This window comes from Alligator mississippiensis, chromosome 5 (assembly GCF_030867095.1).
Source record: "Alligator mississippiensis isolate rAllMis1 chromosome 5, rAllMis1, whole genome shotgun sequence".
Taxonomy (NCBI): Eukaryota; Metazoa; Chordata; order Crocodylia; family Alligatoridae; genus Alligator; species Alligator mississippiensis.
The window spans coordinates 33,515,605-33,534,851 of NC_081828.1; the positions used below are offsets into that span (position 1 = coordinate 33,515,605).

General features: G+C 49.8%; 1 protein-coding gene across 1 annotated transcript in view; it reads left to right on the forward strand.

The window, feature by feature from the left end:
* The first annotated feature begins 361 nt into the window (after window positions 1-361).
* Window positions 362-19,247, forward strand: part of DR1 (down-regulator of transcription 1) — a 36,951-nt gene continuing 18,065 nt past the window's right edge. Inside the window, exon 1 of the mRNA XM_006265557.4 lies at window positions 362-916. Within this exon, the coding sequence (XP_006265619.1) occupies window positions 697-916 (220 nt within the window). The 5' untranslated portion in view covers window positions 362-696. The remainder of the gene's footprint in view (window positions 917-19,247) is intronic.

Here is a 19,247-nt window from a genome sequence, read left to right on the forward strand (position 1 = left end):
GACAGGCGATGGGTGAAGACGAGCATTTGCGGCCAGCTCAGGCTCGTTCCCGCCTGGACGAGGCCCCACCCTGCAGGGCCCAGAGGCCAGCGGGGGCTGCTCGGAGTCAGCGGCGCCGAGCTGTGCCGCAGGCCCCGTCGCTGCGCCCGGGGGCGGGGGGGTTTGGCGGGCGGGACCCGGGACGGAGCCGAGCGCCCGAGGAGCTTCCTGCTACGCGGCGCCCGCTCCCGCCACCCGCTGCTCCCAGCCGCTCCGCGGAGCCTCACAGCCCGACCCCGAGCCCAGCGGGCGGGGGCTGCCCCCACTTCCGGGCCGCGGCACAGGGGATCCCGGAAGCGGAAGTAGCCGTGTCCGGCTTCCGGCGGAAGTGGCGCTCTCGCAGGCTGTGCCCCGCGTTATCGCGTTTCCCTCTCGCGGCCGCTCTCAGCTCGGGGTGTCGCCGCCGCCAGCTGAGCCGAGCGCGGGCTCTTCTGCCGCCGTCTGCCCCGGGCCCTGGTCATAAGGCGGCGGCGGCGGCCGGCATGGCCCGAGCGCCCGGCGGTGGTGCGTGAAGGATGTGGTGGCGGCAGCAGCTGCGGGAGCCCTGAGCGCGCCCGGCCCCCGGGCGGCCGGTCGGTCCCGGAGCCGCGAGCGCCCCGCGCTGGATGTGAGGAGCGAGCTGCCGCGGGGTCGGAGCGCGGGAGCGAGCGAGCGAGCATGGCTTCGTCGTCCGGCAACGACGACGACCTGACTATCCCCCGGGCCGCCATCAACAAGATGATCAAGGAAACTCTCCCCAACGTGCGCGTGGCCAACGACGCCCGCGAGCTGGTGGTGAACTGCTGCACCGAGTTCATCCACCTCATCTCCTCGGAGGCCAACGAGATCTGCAACAAGTCGGAGAAGAAAACCATTTCCCCTGAGCATGTCATCCAAGGTGGGCGCCCGTGGCTTCGCTCCCGCGGGGGCCAGGGTGGGGCAGGCTGCCGGGAAGCAGAGGTCTCGTTACTCTGCCCTGCAGAGGCGGTGGGGCTGAGGTGACAGATATAGAAGCCGTGGCAGTCCAAAGTCAAATAGAAGCCGGGCAGGTCCGCACCTTCTAGACCAGTGGCTTTCAACCTTTTTCATACCAGGACCCATTTGTAAACATCCGTGGCCAGTCCTACTCTGGACCTGCTCTCACCAGCCCCCCTGTGTGTGGGGCAGGGGGTCCCCAAAGCAGCCCCTGGAGCTCTGCCAGCCTGCAAGGGAAGAGCCCCCCTTCCCCATGTTTTTCTCGCTTAAAGGAGAATCCATTTTTAAAGTTTGTTTCTAGCTGTTTCACATGTTCTTGCGACCCGCAGGTTGAGAAATGCTGTTCTAGGCCAGCCAAAGAGGACAGATACATATAGCAGTCCAAGCTTTCAGGAGCTGAAGCTTGCCCTCCCTCCGGGGCTGATGAAACCATAGTGGGGATTTCTCCCTTCCAGGCTCTGTTTTGTGTCTCGCTTCCTGGAATGCCTGGGCCAGGTGCCGAATCCTCCTGTATGCATGAGGTGAAGATGATCTTGGCCAGCAGCCATGCAGGCTGCTGCTCCCCCATCTTCCTCACAATGATTTGAGATCCAGTAATTGGTCTGAGGTTGCATCAGAAATGGGGGACAGGGGGATGACGCAGGGTTTTCAGTGAGGTCCAGGTCTTTCATTTCTGGATGAGAGTCCAGTCTAAGTGATGTAGTGAGGAGGGTTCTGGGATTCTGACCAAGCTGTCCTTGGACCAGCTTGGCAATTTCTGTATTAATTTCTGGTGTAGTAAGTGTGTCAATTAGAAATGTGCCCTTGTGTTCTCTGACATTTGGTTCCTACCCCATGTGGCTGCTGAAAATGAGTTTTTCTAGGATCATTTGTCCTCTTTTGACTACTTCCATAGCTGCTACATGCTCTCCTGTCTTCAAGGATGATGCTAATTAGGGTGGCTGTTTCGTAAATTACCACAAGTTTTGACAGTTTCATTACTGCCCACAGAGATATGAGGAGTAATAGTGAAAGTGAGTAGAGTTTTAGTTTTACTCTGCTACTGCTTGACAAAATTGTGAATGGCAGCAGCATAACCAGAGTGTTATCTCCAAGTCCAGAAAGACAACCAAACCATGCATTTGTAGCAGTTCCTTTTGAAAGCTGATTTATGAAGTATTAATGAATAATTGAAATAATCTAGATTATGATGGTTTTTACCAACTCAAGTCACTGAAAAGCTTTCCGTTTGCAATTTTTAAATGGATTTTTCACGTCCAAATTATGGTGAGCAGGTGAATTAAACTTTGTTGCAATAAACAAATCTTTGAAACTATACTTTGTGGTAGCATTGCCTGGAACTTGGACTCTAGAAAGTAAAACTCATACTTAGAATGTGTGTGATACTTCTTGTATGCTTTTGTGCTGATACATATAGTTGCCTCAAGTAGTCAACAAAGGGACCAGCACCATTTTTAAACTAGGAATAGTAGTGAGGATTAAGAAGCAAGACCAAGTGAAATCGGGAAATTGAATTGGGAAAGGCTGAAGAGTGGGTAAGATTGATCCTGTGGACAGATTTAATTTAAAATCATACTAATTAGTTTACCTTTTGTGCACAGTGATTATTTTTGGTAGGAAGTATATTCAAGGGGTTTGTATGAGGTTGGATACTAAAGTGAAGTGATGCACACAAGCATGTCTGTAAAGTATTGTCCCTGGTGTTTTATTTCATTTTATTTTTTTAAATAAAAAAAAACTTTAATTCCCAACTATCACACTTAGGGCCTGTTAAATATGGTAAGGAGGGTTTTATTGCCATAGAATTTCATATTATTCTTATTTTCCTTTTTTTGTTGTCCTTATTTACTCTTCAGAAGTGCGGGTGATGGTGGTAGTTTCACCTGTTCCTCCCATCCCTGAATCAGAAGGGTTTATGTCATTAAAGAAAATAATGTAACTTTTCTATAAGTGGCATATAATTACAGTATTTTCTGTTCCCCATAATTAAAGTGTTTGGGTTTTTTGTTTCTTCTGCCTTACATTGAGTTTTCTACAATAACTGACAACATTATTTGAAATTTTAGAAAGGTCTGATCAATTTTTTGTAAAACAAAACAACCCCCTGCCACCCCACCCAAAAAAACCAAACCCTGTTTTTATCTTATGGTACTGATGTGCTCCAGTAATTCTGGCATGTCTTCACATTCTGTTTGGATTTACTGCTTAAACCAATTTACTTGATACTGTAAAGAGGCTTGACTACCCTTATTTTGAGGCTCAGCCCTTCTGTTCTTTTAAAGAAGATGCCATGTTTGCTTTCCCCCCTAGTTCTAATATAGTAGCTAATTTTAATGAGAACCTGCATTACTGCTGCTGTTAGTAGCAGTTCAGTCTCTTTCACATCTCTCAAATCCATTAAACAGCAGTTGTAAAGTTTTCCTTCTGAATTTTATCACTGTTCTAGCACCACTTGTGAGACGCTCTAACTTCTTCCAGCTTAATTTGTCAAAAGAGATGATCTGTGGTAGGTCTACCTTTTCTTGCAGTAAACACTGGTGCACAGAAATCATCTGAGGTCTCAGCAAGGTCTTTATCCTTGATTACTCCTTGTGTTCACTTCTAATACAAAGGACTGTCCACTTCTGTAATCTTTCTTTTCCTGTATATTTATATAATTCCTTGGGGTTTTTTATGTTTGTTGTTTCCTCTTCAAAATTTCTCTTATCCTTAATCTTACCTGCCACAATTTGATCTCTTATTTGTTGCTTTGCTCAGATTAGGTTTCAGTTTTCTGAAAGTTACTTCTTAAACCAGAAACGTATTATCTTTTGCACGGCTATGTTCTGTTTCTAGCTGGGCTGCTTTATTTGTTCATGTGCCTGTGTCTTTGTTTTAAGCGGTTTACATTTAGAGTAATTTATTTTAATTACCTTCTGGGTATTTTGCAGGCTTTTTTTCTGAAGTTCAGTAGAACAGTGCTAAATTTTGGCATGATTCCTTTCAAATCAAGTTTAGTCTTTCTTTGAATTAATGGACGTAATGTTTAAGTTTTTGAGGGGCAAGATGCTGCAACTGGATCTTTGCAGGCAGACTCACTGAAAATCAATAGCAAATGTACTTATATTGTACTCTGCTTAATGCTGATAATGTAACTTCTTGATCTCAATATGCTGAGGTAATACTAAAATGTATCCTGTTGTGTAACAAATCAACTTGGAATTTGTGCGAGTCTCTACATACACTAAAACACTTGTTTGGAGGATTTCATTATTTATTTCTTAATGTAAATAGTGTATGGCATAGGCAGTATCTAAGATGCAAGTCCACAGTTGACATGTCCTATTTATTCCTTTCAATTTATTAAAGTGCCACAAAGCCAAAGGTGTGCTGTACACAGATAAAAGATTAAATACATTAAAAAGTGTCTCAGACGGCTGGAGCCGACTTGAGGAGGATCACTGATTACTCAGCCGTCAGGCGGGCTGGTGGATGGAGAGGCGGGACATAGCGTATTGGTTGCAAAATAACTTTTACTTTAACTTTACTTACGCCGCTGGTGGCCGCGACGCAGGTGGTAAGGTTGCTTACGTAGTTACAGGTAACGAGTTGCTTGCATAGTTACAGGTAACTGGAAACAAAACGAGCCGGCGAGTTTGTAGACAGAAACGAGCATGCAGGATGAAGGATACATCGGGAACAGATGGTGACAGGGAGATGTTGGAGGATGGCCAGTCTGCCAGCTTTTCTCTGCCACGTGGCAAAGTTCTCCGTACTCTACCACGTGCTCAGAGCTCTCCAACTTGGGCGGAAGCTGCACGGATTTTTATACATTTAGAGTAGCCAATAACAGACTGCCAGGTGGGAATAGCTAATGAGGCAGAATGTACCAAATTTGCGGTTATTCAGGGCAGTTGTGTTGTGACAGGGGCACTCAACTCATTTGGTTATGACATGCCCCCTTGACCATGTCACAATAGACAAGGGAATTAGGTTACAAGTAATTTTCGTCTAGGAACTCGTCGTCTTTGCAAGGTTCAAGTGGTAAATGGGTATATACGTAAGCAGATAGCTTAATGAATCACTTTTTAACAAACTGGAAAATACAACAACCCATACATACAACAATGGCTATTACGATTAATGGTAAACACAAGGTAATGAGGGGAGTTAGTAAATGCATTAACCAAGATGACGTGTCCCATCCCATCCAGCCGAAAATGTCGGCTAACCATCCCTTTCCGATCCCAGCGACGTTGTTGGTGTCTGCGGCAGTTTGTTTTATGTGGTCGAGCTGATCTTCTAATGGAATAGTAATGTTGGGTATGCTAATACAACAGTGTTCCTTAGACAGGTTAAGGAATTGACACACGCCTCCCAGATGTAGTAACATCGCGTCGAGGGCTAAGCAGTTTTGCATGGTCATGTGCGATGTAGCCTGTAATTGATGGTTTAATAACTGCAGGGATGTTTTGGTACTATTGGCTAGAAGCTCAACTTGTTCAGCTAACTTGGCAATAGCGACTCTCGCCTTGCCTATCCCTATTCCCCACGCAAAATAACCTTCAAGCGCCCACACGAATTTTTGGTTGAATTTCTCTTTGTCCGTTAACTCTCTCCACACCGGAGCGTGTCGCTTATGGCGACGAAGTACGGCCGGACTACTCGGGTGAGATGTGTCAACACTTAAGGGGGGGCAAAGCATTACTGTACTCAAAAAGCATTGGACGCCCGTTAAGGCGGCCGGGAGGTTAGTGTAAAGCTGCCTGTCCGAACAAGCCCATAGCAGCCCTAAAGGGGCCGGCGTACTAATTAATGCACAGCTTTGACCTTTCCAATTAATTAAAGCTACCTCGCGAGGGAGATCAACCGTGTTGGCGAGCGCATCGTAGCCGTGGCACCACTGACTGAGTCTGGCCACCCTTAAGATGGGGTAAAAATACGAGCACCAGTCTTGGGCATCCGATACATTGATGGCTAGCGACCTGTTCCAAGAGACTAGAGATCGGGGCCGCTGAAGGATGGATGGAACCAGGCCAGACTCATCTCGTGTCCTTGTTTTGTTCGGGCCTGGGGGAAGGGCTAGCTACCATGTTGGAGTAATGGCTGTGGGGTTCCAGGTTAACGAATTATCGTCCCTCGACTACTTTACTCCTTCTGGGTTAATCCCCCATGGTATCTCTGAACACGCGATGTTATAGAAGAGCAGGACGGGGGCAGGCGGAAACATAGCCTCCGATCTGCAGACAGAGTGGTTCATGTTAGGTAGGGTCAAGTTACGTGGCCAAGAATACCGGTAATAGATGGCATGTTGGCGTCGTTGGTATGTAAAACTATGTTGGGCTACCGTGATATTGGGGTTCGGATTGGTGTTCTGGGCTTTAAACCACTTATCAACATTAAGAGGGTATACAAACGGGGTTAACACGGGGTCGTTAACAGAAAGGGGTAGGCGTAAGCATGCGGTGAGTCCTGACTCGCTACTGTCTCCCGTGATGTTGGCCCAGAGTGATAAAAGGGACAGGACCAAGTTAGAGGTTGCGAAGTCAGTTCCATTCACCGAGGAACCCGTTGGGAACACCAGAAGCATGACGATGATCCTGTTCACAACATGTGAGTAAGTGGCCGTTACTGTGTCGACCCGAATGTGCTACAGTGGATCTCGTGATCGAGCAGCTATAGACTGCTGCTTCGTCACTGCTGGGCCTGTGAGGAAACAAGAAAAGAAAAGGGAACCGTAATCGGGTTCGCTATAAGGAAACTGGGTGACCGGCGGAGCGGCGAGTCAGCCAGTTGTGCTGAACGATAATGGGAGAACGATCGGGCCTTTCCTCCAATAGGACGGAATAGGTGTTGGGATACAATTCCGACCGATGAACTGTTCCCTTGTAGACTTGTGGACGAGATTGACGAGGGTGCAGTACCGAGACCCACACTAACTCGTCGGGTTGGAATTTGGGTTCCCAGGGTAGAGGTTTCTTCGGATCAGCCTCGTCCCATAGGGGTTTTGCAGTGTTCAGCGAAATGAGGATGTCATGATTGTGCTTAGTCCAGTTTTTGTACGTCCCTCCCCCTCTGAGGCGAAATTGTTCTTTGTATAAGCTGATGTGTTGCTCTATGACGCCGTTGGATTGCGGGTGGTATGGCAAATGGAGATGCCATACGACGTTGTGAAGACGAGCGAATTTGTTTAGAGTGTTAAACGGGGGTCCTCCATCAGATTGAATTTCATGGGGAGGTTGCCAGGCGGCAAATGCAGCGGTCAGGGCGAAGACGACGGCAGTGGCGTTGCTTTTCCATAGGGGAATGACCTGTAACTGGCGCGTCCCCAAATTGACGATGACTAATCCCTTATTTAGTGGTTTGGACCCCGGGAGGGGCCCGAGCAGGTCTATTTGCCAGACTTTTCCCGTCTGGAATTGCGAGGGGTTGAAAGCTCCATCTTGATGTTTGGTTCAATGGCACTTTTCTTTTGCACTTCTCACAGGCCTGTGCTACCTTTTCCCAATCGCGTCAAACGCCATATGAGGTGGGCTCCATAGCGGCTTGGCGCCAGTGTCAATGGCTGGCCCGTGGTCCCGGGTGACCCCAATTCTCATGAAGCCATGCGAGGAACGGGCTGACTTCGGGATCAGGGGTAGTGGTGATGGGCAGAACTACGTCAGTCCGGAGTGGATCTTCCAAGAGCTTGTCGATGACCTCATGCACTGGGTCAGTGTCAGGGCGGTGTGACTTGGTGTGCTTAACCAGTGGGAGCCGTGTAAATTTAGTCAAAGTTTCCCAGATGTCTTCCCAATTATTTAAGTTTTCGATGGGAAGGGCTGTGCCGGTAAGGGTCTTATAGATATACTGCTAGTTGATTGCAACGATTGGAACTGGAAGTGTATCATTGTGGTGCATTAGACAGTGTTGCAGCACCTTAACGAATCCCAGCAGTTCGCATTTTTGAGCAGAATTGTCGTCTGGGTGGGCCCAGAGTATTTCCGCGTCGTGACAGGCCTTACAATAGTACCCGTAGCCTCCGCCGTGTCGGGAGGTTCCGTCCGAGGCCATCCAGGCCGGGGCGGAGGTTCCATACAGCGTTGGGGGTTTCTCCCCATCCCCCGCGTTGGGGTCGGGTGGTATGTCTTCAAATTTCCAACAGCACCAGTTATAATGATGGGTGAGTACCAACGTGTTCCACGTCTTAGGCTCTCTTTGAAAATATGGGTCGACCTTTTCTACATCTAGCAAAGGCAACAAAGTGGCAGCGGGAGTGCAGAGCATTCCGTGCCCTCTTGCTAATGGCTCTACTAACTGTCCAGCCAGAAGGATCTTTCCTACGGCCCCATACCGATGTTGTGCTGCTTGAAGAGTTTTATGAGCGGTGTATACCAGGTCACTGCGAGAGTTGTGTGCGACAGCCCACACGTGGTTAGTGGTGAACCCAAGAGTTACGATTAATGGTTCACCAAGGTTGATTGCGTGGAGCTGCGTATCCTTGACAGTGGCTAACAGGCGATGCAGGTTCCGCTGATCCCCTTCTGTCCAAGGTGTGGATTTTCGGGACTTGTCACGGGACCTGTTGCTGTAACTTAGTTAGGACCGTTAGATGGCTGGCGTTAACATAGTGTCGGTACCAATTTAAGTGACCCAAAAGCTGCTGAAAATGTCTTTTAGTTACGGGCAGGGGTTTCTTTAATGGGTCGATGTCGGGGCCATCATGCGAGATTTCGTGGCGGATGGGGCTAACGAATCAGGTGCCGAGGAACGTGATGTCATCTACAGGATGCAGGCATGACTTTTCCTTGTTGATCGTCCATCCTTCACCTTGAAGGTGGGCTACTAGTTGGTTGACTATGCTGGTAACGATGGAGCTATCATGGCCCATAATAGCGATGTCATCAACATAATTCCAGATTCTTAATTCCTCTTCTGATGGAAGGGTGTGTGAGGCACGAAAGTTCTTTAAGGTATTGTTCATAGCACCAGTGGCCAATGACAGGACGTTGCAGTATCCCTGCGGACAGACCGTCCATTTGTACATGGTGCCCTTGATGCACATATTTAACACTCCTTAAGGGTCAACAATCGGAATTGAGAAGAACATGTTCTTTAAGTCTAGGGTGACTCTGACCCACTTGTCTTGCTGGAATTGGGCAGTTTCGGACATACATTGTGGTAGGGTGGAAGGGTTGGGTTGCTGAAGTACTTGACACCTTTTGTTGGCCTCCCTGTAATCAACGACTAGCCGGGCTTCGTCCGGTTTTCCAGGTTTTGCGACTCCCCACCCTAGTGATAGGTAGGTGCTAGCAGTTACTGGTTTGATGCAACCCCGTTGCTCGAGTCGTTGCAGGAGGTCGGTGAGGAACCCTTTAAGGGGGCCCTTAGTTGGGATTGGCCGGTATCGCCAGGTGGAGGTGTTGCTGAGCATCGGTCGGTGCCAATCCGGTTCCGGATAGCAATGGGAAGTGCTTGTAGCACCTGTTCTTTGAGGTTAAGTACTTTGATTCCCGGAATTCCCAGAGTATTGATGCCCCCTAGGATGCCATTTAGTACGTGCCCCTGGATTTGGAACTTAATCCGGGGTGTTGCGGCTATAGCGTTGAGTCCTTGCACTTGGATTGTCTTAGCAGTTTTTATGTGGGGTGTGGTATTGGTGACAATGTTGACCTGGGCCCCCGTGTCAAGCAGGAAAGATACTTGGCGGCAGTCGCTTGGGTCATGAGGATTACAAACGAGGAGCTCAATGTAGGGTGGGGTGTCAGCAGGGTTGGGTTTGTGAAGGCCGCCGGCTTGACCGACGGCCGCTACTCGTTTTTTTGCCTATCATTAAACTTGAATCCTAGCTCACTTGCCAAGTGACATTGACCTTCGTCCCCTAGGATGCGTAGCTGTTGTTTCGAAAGTTTCAAGTGGTTTAATAAGAATCCAAACATGGCCCGCTCCTCCGGTGTTCTCTGCGGCAACAATCGCGGTGTTCGTCGAGAGTCAGATTCGTGACGTCTCGTGTTCTGGACCTCGATTGGGTATGCAGTGAATCGATGCTCTGAGTCGCTGGAGGTTCTTGTGGCTGGCTTCGTAAGGGCCTGCAGCCGCGGGAGTTGGCTTAAAAGATTACCTGCGGGCTGGCCAGCCACTGGGTTGAGGAGAAGCCGGAGCGTTATAGCATCCTCCCCTCCATAAACTTCCATGCAGGCCTCCACGCTTTTGAGAGTTGCCGGAACAGTTCCAGGATTTCTCAGGTGGCGGTGGGGCCACGCCCCCCACTGCTCAGGTTGTGTCAGTCCCAGCTGAAACACTCTTGGATTCCAAGTGCAGTATGAAACCCCTATTATAGCCAGCAGAAGTTGCTCCGCACTGGCTCTTGGTGGGCGGCCGTCGTGCCACGCATGGGATTTGTGGCTAACTTGGCCTGCAACAAGCACTGGAAGTGGGATGGGCCAGTGAACGTTACCCGCTACCACGTCCAGGTCGGTGGCGTGCCCCCCACTCCATGAGGCTTGGCAGGTTAAGAAGCTAGCCTCTTCCAAGTCCAGCAAGTCTGACCCAAACTCCACAACTAGTCGTCCTAGCCATATGGCTAGCGGTTCTTCAGGTTTTATTTTTGATTCCTGGCACAATTCCTGCAGTTCTCCCCATGTGCGGGTGCGGTATGTAGTGGTGGTGCGGGTTGCACCCTGCGCATCGACGACTTGCTTCACTAATGCTATCGGGTGAGCCGCAGTCGGGAGAGGGTTAAATTTGTCGGGCAGGAGCACTGGATACAACTTTCCTCCCTCATACGGTGGCGGTTCCACTACTGGCTCCACGTCAGGGGGCCGGGCTTCTTTTGGCGCCACTCAGAGGGGTAGGGCCGTGGGTGGTGATGAGGCTGGCCCGCCTCCCAGGGGGATTTTCGCGCCCTTTTTGCTTTCCTCGGCGCCATTTTCTGGCAGCGGCGCCATGAGGTCGGCGCCATTTTCAAGCGTTGGCTCAGAGCCCCCCACCACCTGCTCCAGCGACTCCTTGCCCACTGTGTGTAACTGAGCCTCTAGATTTGCATTCTCCCATAGTAGACCCGCTACCGAATGGAATAACACATTTATTATTTTTCCTTTATTCCACTTTGTCAACCCCCATCTTGCTGCATAGCAGCCCTCGGTCTCCAGGCCCTCCCGGAGCTGGCTGAGGAGTCCGTGACCGCGCGATCCAGACACTAAAGCCGGACAGTTAAACCAGTCCGGTGGGGTGGGTTCTCCTCCTTCCCTCAGGTACCGAGTGCACTGGGCAAACTCTTGAGCGGGGGTTAGATTTTCCGCCTTCTTCGCCTTCACCCCCGCTAGGGATAGGGTCGGTGTTTCATCCGGGGGCCAATAGCAAACCCGGTCACTGCCCATTACACACCCGAACGCCCCGGGAAACAGCTTTGCTCCCCATTCCTTCATGACTGCTCCTTCCCCTTTCACCGAGAAGTAGCTGTCAATGGTCCTTCCATCCCCTCCTACTGCCTGGTGGTAGGCGATACGCGCCCAGAGTTGGTCTGCGTTTTCCACGCGGCGGGTCCTGGTGTGCCAGGGGCAGCACTCAATTAAATTAATCTCCACCACCATGCCCTTGAATCCTGTTCGTGACGCCATGTCTCAGACGGCCGGAGCTGACTTGAGGAGGATCGCTGGTTACTCGGCCGTCAGGTGGGCTGGTGGATGGAGAGGCGGGACATAGCGTATTGGTTGCAAAATAACTTTTACTTTAACTTCACTTACGCCGCTGGTGGCCGCAACGCAGGTGGTAAGGTTGCTTACGTAGTTACAGGTAATGAGTTGCTTGCGTAGTTACAGGTAACTCGCAACAAAACGAGCCAGCGAGTTTGTAGACAGAAATGAGCATGCAGGATGAAGGATACGTCGGGAACAGACGGTGATGGGGAGATGTTGGAGGATGGCCAGTCCGCCAGCTTTTCTCTGCCACGTAGCAAAGTTCTCCGTACTCTACCACGTGCTCAGAGCTCTCCGACTTGGGTGGAAGCTGCACGGATTTTTATACGTTTAGAGTAGCCAATAACAGACTGCCAGGTGAGAATAGCTAATGAGGCAGAATGTACCAAATTTGCGGTTATTCAGGGCAGTTCTATTGTGACAGGGGCACTCAACTCATTTGGTTATGACAAAAAGAAAGCGTGCAAACTCTGGCTGCTATGCACAAGACAGCACATGTTGCATGATGCCAGTAATGTAAAATAAGTTGCCACAAATAAGATTTTCTCATTAAGTTTCTCTCAGTTCCAATTTTTGATCTTTCCCCGATGAGCCACCCGAGACCCTGTCCTGCTTCCTTTTGGGGCCCTGAGGCAGCACGCTGTGGCCCAGGCCCCAAGCACCACCTGGCTGTGCAGCAGCCCCAGCCCAGCCATGCCCAACTCCCCTCCCTACAGGGGCCTCAATCCGCCTCTTGCTCCCCACTTTCTTGCTGGAGCTGATGTCAAGGCTACCTGGGGCCACATGCATGTGCTGTACATGCACGTGGTTCCCCATCTCACTGCCTTCCTTCTACTTCCTCCCAGCCCCCTGCAGGCTGGAACTCTGCCAGCCTCGCACAAAGCAAATTTTTCTCTCGTGAAGCAAATTTCTGGTGTAAATAATGTCTCGCGTATAAGAAAATTTTTGCAAAACAAATTTGCATAGAGACCAAAGTGTATGCCCTCTGCAAATTGCAACAAAGTGCCAGTTTTCTAGTTGAGCTTTTGCTAAATGTAACTTACCTCTCTTGCTTTTAAATCTCAATCTACTTAACCTTCCTGCACTTCCCTTTCTATTGCTCATAAAAGATCACAGGGTAAGTTAATGTAAAAAAGAAAAAAAAAAAGCCTGTTTAAAGTCAGCCTGCTTTTTCTATAGCAAAGTATTCAAATAAATGGCATAAGATCATAAAAACTGTTAACATTGTGCAGTCTTGTACTTTCAGCCTGAACAAGATATATGTGAAGGAGCAGCCATGCCAAGAATTCTGCATAGTTGATGTTAAGCTTTAAGTCTTGTCACAAAGGTGTATTTTTATTGTGTTTTTAAGAATGCAGGTGCCCTTCCTCCATGAAGTATTCAAGATTCTGGTCAGCAACGATTCTATCATTAGGTGCGTCAGACTAGGTGTAAAGCACGGGAATTCGCACAGGAGGGCAAGCGGAAGGGCCCGAGGCCCTGCCTGTGAGCCCCCCAGGGTAGACAGTCCCAGCTGTAGCCAGCCCATCGGTGGCATGACGCGGATGGGCACGTGCCGCACCCCTCAGGGCCTGTGGGCTGTCCCCCCCGCCCCCCTGGCACCTTGGAGACTGCCACCCAGATGGAGCCCATGGTTCCAGGCTCCATGCAGACAGAGCCTCTGGCTCTAGGCTATGGGGGCTGCCTGTCGCTTTTTCAGGCTCTGGGGCCCAGGAGCATGGCCACCTCCCCTTGTGGGGTCTGCTCCCTACTGGGGTCTCTGGTGCGCCAGGCTGCAGTCCCAGAAACTGTGCGCCATCAGGGACTGAGAGCAGGAGATAGATTCCTACTGCCAGGCCCTTCTCCCCCGGGAGGTGGAGGGTATATCACAGTCCCCCTCCAGGACAAGAGAGGACTTGGCAGTCTCTCTTACTGGTCCTGCCCAGGGCTTGGACCAAGGTGGCGAAGGGCCCCAAGGCCCGCTGCACCAAGGCCCCTGCCCCGCTGGAGCTTTGCAACAGGTACAAACCTCTTGCAGCCCCAGCAGAGCCTGCTGAGTTGCCAGCTCCCACAGGCAACACAGACAATACTGTAGCTACCTTCCCCACTCTTCCCAAGACCAAATGCAGTGTTTGTTATGGGAGACTCCATCCTGAGGGGGACTGAGGGGGTAATCTGCCGCCCCGACCCCTTAGCCCGGGAAGTTTGCTGCTTCCTGGGAGCCAGAATCCGAGACATTGCAGAGAAGATCCCTATGCTCCTCCAGCCCACTGACCACTACCCTATGCTCCTCATCCATGTGGGCACCAATGGCATGGCTCGGAGTGCTCCCAGCCGAGTCATGAGGTGCTACAGGGATTTGGGTGTGGGGCGTAAGGGTCTGGGGGTGCAGGTGGTGTTGTCTTCGATCCTGCCAGTCTCAGGCTATGGGCTGAGGTGGGAGAGGAGGGTCCAGGTAGTCAACCAAAGACTCTGGTGCTGGTGTCATTGGGAAGGCTTTGGCTTCCATGACCATAATCCACTCTTTGGAGAGAGAGGCAGCAAGCTGCTGGGAAGGGACAGCCTCCACCTCTCTCTGCGGGGGAGGAGGCTCTTCTCTGCCAGACTGGCTGACCTGCTCCACCGGGCTTTAAACTAAGCCCACTGGGGGATGGGGGGACTACTGCCACTGCTGGCCCGCTGAGCAACCCTTGCAAAGCCAGCAGGCCAAGGCACTTAAGGGAGTCCGCCCCATCCCTGGAACAAAATGTAGGTAAGGCAAGGGCCCCCAAGGGGACACTTGCGTGCCTATACACAAATGCCAGGAGCTTGGGGAATAAACAGGAGGAACTTATTCTCCTGCTAAATGCAAATAACTATGATGTCATTGGGATAACGGAGACCTGGTGGGACTCTACCCATGACTGGGCCACGGGTATAGACAGCTATACAGGAGGGATCGAGTGGACAAAAGGGGCGGGGGCGTAGCTCTCTATGTCAAGGAAAGCTATGCGTCCCTACAAGCCGACATTGGCACCCATGGTGGACGACTTGAGACCCTCTGGCTTAAAATTTGTGGGGAACATGGCACAGGGGATACTATGGTGGGAGTCTACTCCAGGCTCCCTATCCAGGGTCAAGACCTTGACCAGGAGTTCACCAGGGAATTGACTGAGGCCGCACGCTCCTGGTGCACGGTTGTCATGGGAGACTAACTACGCAGACATCTCGTGGGAGGAGCGCTCAGCCAAATCTGAGCGGTTGCAAAGCTTTCTCATGCGTGGATGACCTCTATTTGATGCAGGAAGTCTACGGGCCAACAAGAGGTAAAGTGCTGCTTGACCTTGTACTGGCAACTGGGGATGACCTAATCAGCGACCTAACAATCGAAGGGAAGCTGGGTGACGGTGACCATGAGGTGATCACCTTCACCATCTGCCGGAAAGCTGGCAAGTCAGTTAGTAATACAGAAGTCCTCGACTTCAGGAAAGCTGACTTTGACAAGCTTAGGAGTCATGTCAGATAGGCCCTAAAGGGCTACAACCCAAAGGAGAGGGAAGTTCAGGATGAGTGGATGCTCCTCAAGGGGCCAATCGTGGATGCGCAAGCAAAATCCATCCCGTCTCAGAGGAAAGGCAGAGAAAGGGCACAGCAGCCCCCTTGGCTCTCCAGGGAACTGGTAGACCTCCTGCGTCTTAAAAGGAAGATCTACAAAGGATGGAGGACTGGAACCACCACCAAGGAGGAATACTCTGCTCTGGTCTGGACCTGCAGAGAGCAAACCAGGAAAGCCAAGGCTGCGATGGAACTCCAACTAGCTACAAATATCAAGGACAATAAAAAGTCCTTTTTCTAGGTATGTGGGGAGTTGGAGGAAAAGCAAGGGCAACATTGGACCCCTGCTAAACCAGATGGGACAACTGATAACCGATGCCCAGGAAAAACTGAACTTGCTAAATGGGTACTTTGCATCAGTTTTTCACCAGTCCCATGTGATGCCCCTGCCCACTGTGGGTCAGGGAGGCCCAGGTGAGGGAGATTCCTTACCCTCCATCAAAGCTGACCTCGTGAAGGAACACCTTGACAGGCTGGATACCTTCAAATCAGCCGGCCCTGACGGGTTACACCCAAGGGTACTCAAGGAGCTGGCTAGCATCATAGCTCAGCCCCTGGCACAGATCTTTGAGAGCTCTTGGCGCTCTGGTGTAGTGCCCAAAGATTGGAAGAGGGCCAATGTCATTCCTATCTTCAAGAAAGGGAGGAACATAGATCCCGCAAACTACAGGCCCATCAGCCTGACCTCTATTCTGGGGAAGGTCTTGGAAAAGATTATCAAAGAGGCCATTCTTACCAGACTAGCTGACGGCAATATCCTGAGGGATACCCAGCATGGGTTTGTTGTGGGTAGGTCTTGCTTGACCGATCTCATTTCCTTTTATGACCAGGTGACCCATCACCTGGACAAGGGGGGAAAAGATTGACATTGTATATCTTGACTTTAAAAGGGTAAACTGGCTAACTGCAGCCTCAACCTCACCACAATCCACTGGCTGGGGAATTGGCTTCGTCGTAGGACTCAGAGGGTGGTGGTTGACGGGAGCCAATCGTCTTGGTGTGTGGTCACCAGTGGAGTCCCTCAAGGCTCTGTCCTAGGGCCTATACTATTTAACATCTTCATCAATGATGTGGACATTGGTGTCGGAAGCAGACTGGCCAAGTTTGCCAATGACACCAAACTCTGGGGTAAACCATCCACACCTTAGGACAGGAGGGTGATCCAGGCAGATCTTGACAGGCTCATGAACTGGGCAGATGAGAACCTAATGGTGTTCAACACCAAAAAATGCAAGGTTCTCCACCTTGGGAGAAAAAACCTGCAGCATGTTTATAGGCTTGGCAGTGTTACGATGGTTAGCACTACGGATGAAAGGGACTTGGGGGTCATGATTGACCACAAGATGAACATGAGCCACCAATGCGATGTTGCAGCTGGTAAAGTGAACAAAACTCTGGCTTGCATCCATAGATGGTTCTCAGGCAAATCTCAGGATGTCATCATCCCACTGTTTTCAGCCTTGGTGAGGCCACAGCTGGAGTACTGCATCCAATTTTGGACTCCACAATTCAAGAAAGATGTGGAGAAGCTTGAGAGGATGCAGAGGAGAGCCACACGCATGATCAGAGGTCAGGAAAACAGACCTTATGATAGGCTGAGGGCCATGGGACTCTTCAGCCTGGAAAAGCACGGGCTTGGGTGATCTGGTGGCCTCCTATAAGTTTATCGGGGTGCTCATCAGGATCTGGGGGAAAGTCTGTTCACCAGAGTGCCCCAAGGGATGACAAGATCAAACAGTAACAAACTCCGCTGCAACCGATTCAGGCTGGTCATAAGAAAGAACATCTTCACTGTCCGAGCCCCCAAGGTTTGGAATAGACTGCCGCTGGAGGCAGTTCAAGCACCCACTTTGAATGCCTTCAAGACACATTTGGATGCTTATCTTGCTGGGATCCTATGATCCCTGCTGACTTCCTGCCCCTGGGGCAGGGGGCTGGACTCTGATCCTCCAGGGTCCCTTCCAGCCCAAATGTGTATGAAATCGAAAGATATTGTTTCTTTAGCCTCTTACTATTATAATTAAATCTACAGCTTTTTCAGATTCATAAAACAATTAGCTTTTTTTATCATGTTGATAGTGCAGTGGTTCACTGAAAGTTACTTAGATATCTGAGTTGATATTCCTCCGAGTTAATGTGTCTAGCTTGAAATAAAAGCAGTCTGCAGGGATATGAAATAGGAGCTACATTTTCAGGAGCAGCTAATGGACAGTAGAATTGCAGAAGAAAGGATCACTTGATTAGTAGAACATCAAGACCATTAGAAAAGGAGAGAGGATTGTTAACGCCTGTGGAATGAAGAGTTTAGAAGAAGCGAAGTAGAATATCATGAGCCATGAAGTCAGTTGGTTCCCTCACTGCTGCTTGCTGTTGCCACTGCCAGGCATTTGGTTTTAAAATTTGGGTGGAGCAGGAATCAAAGGTGGGTGCAACTAGGTGTATCCTTGCCTCGAGGAATGTCATAGGCTTGTCTAGCCTAGTGCAGTGGTTCTCAACCTTTTTTGTACCAGGACTGGTTTGTAAACATCAGTGGCCAGTCCCAGCCCAGTGCCACTCACTCCTGACCTGCTGCCCTCAGCCCCCTTGTGTGTGGGGCACTGGGGGGGGGCATGTATGGGGCATTGGGGAGCCCCAAGCAGCCTCTTGCAGGGTGGAACCCTGCCAGCCTGCAAGGGAAAAGCCACAGTTTCCTGTGTTTTTCTCCTTTAAAGAAGAGTCCATTTTTAAAGTTTGTTCACGATCCTTTTGATATATTCTTGCGACTCACTTTTGGGTTGCAACCCATGGGTTAAGAAATGCTGGCCTAATCATGTACACCTTCAAGACTTAGCTCAGTTCTTTCCCCACCTAGTATTTTCTTCATAAGGATGGCAACATGTTTTTCTTTCACACTGACACAGCCACAAATGGAGAAATAGGAATTTTCACTTTCCCTTACCTAAAGCCAGAGCATAGAACACAGTACAAAATGCACTAATTGGAAAGCCCAAGTCCTTTATAACTGTTTGTTTGTCTACACCCCCAGTCTGTAATCTGGAATCTGTAGTACTTCTCTCTGTCTTGTCTAGTAATATTGGGAAGGGTTTATTCTTCACCGTTTTTACTGTCTAGTATACTTTTAAAACACAGACACCACCATGCTCTCACTTGCACTCTGCCTTTGACTTATCAAATGGGAGCTGCCTGCTCCTGTTTCAGTGCTTGGCCTACTCCCTAGGAAGAGCATCCTGTCTGTTAAATTTGACAACTCTCTCACCCTTGGGAATGTGATGCCACCTAACACTATACATTCACTTACCTATTATTAAAACATGCATACCACAATCACCTCTTCCTATATCACTGATAAACCCCATTGCAAGAAGATCATCAGTACTGTTAATGACAGCCAATGCAATACAGTGCTGAAACTATGGTGTTCTTCATCTCTCTTGGCTCCCACAGCTCTTGTTTGATCTCGCATCTAAGACCAAATCTCGCATCTGCTGTCACATTCACTCCTCTGCCAAGCTGATCCAGCCAATTGCTTGTCCATTTACTATAGCTACTATGAATGCTGCTAGGCCTTGCACGTAATATCCATTGTTTACTACCAGATCCTAGGAGTAGAGTTCTAGTTGCATGGATGTACAGTCTGGTTTCCAGAGGCTTTTTTTTTAAATACCTTAACTTTACTTTCTGTTTTTTCAGAAGCTTGTATTTTGCTTAAAACTACTTTCTGGATGGCAGGAGATGCCACAGGACAACTTGAACATTGGGTTCTTGCTGTGTGCTTTTCACTGAATTTCTATCTTCGTTTAAATGACAGAAAAACACTAATAATCATGTGAGTGGTTGGGTTTGTAGATTTGTCATGGAGATGCTGGTGTGGCTAGGCAGACTTGAAGGGGATGCAATTCCTGAGAGCTTTCCCATGCCTGTACACTTTGTTATAGTAGAATGAGGGCTATGATTGCACGCTTAAATGTTGGAAGCATGTAGATGTTCACAGGCCAAGGAGAGGAGTCTCAATCATGACCTGACAGG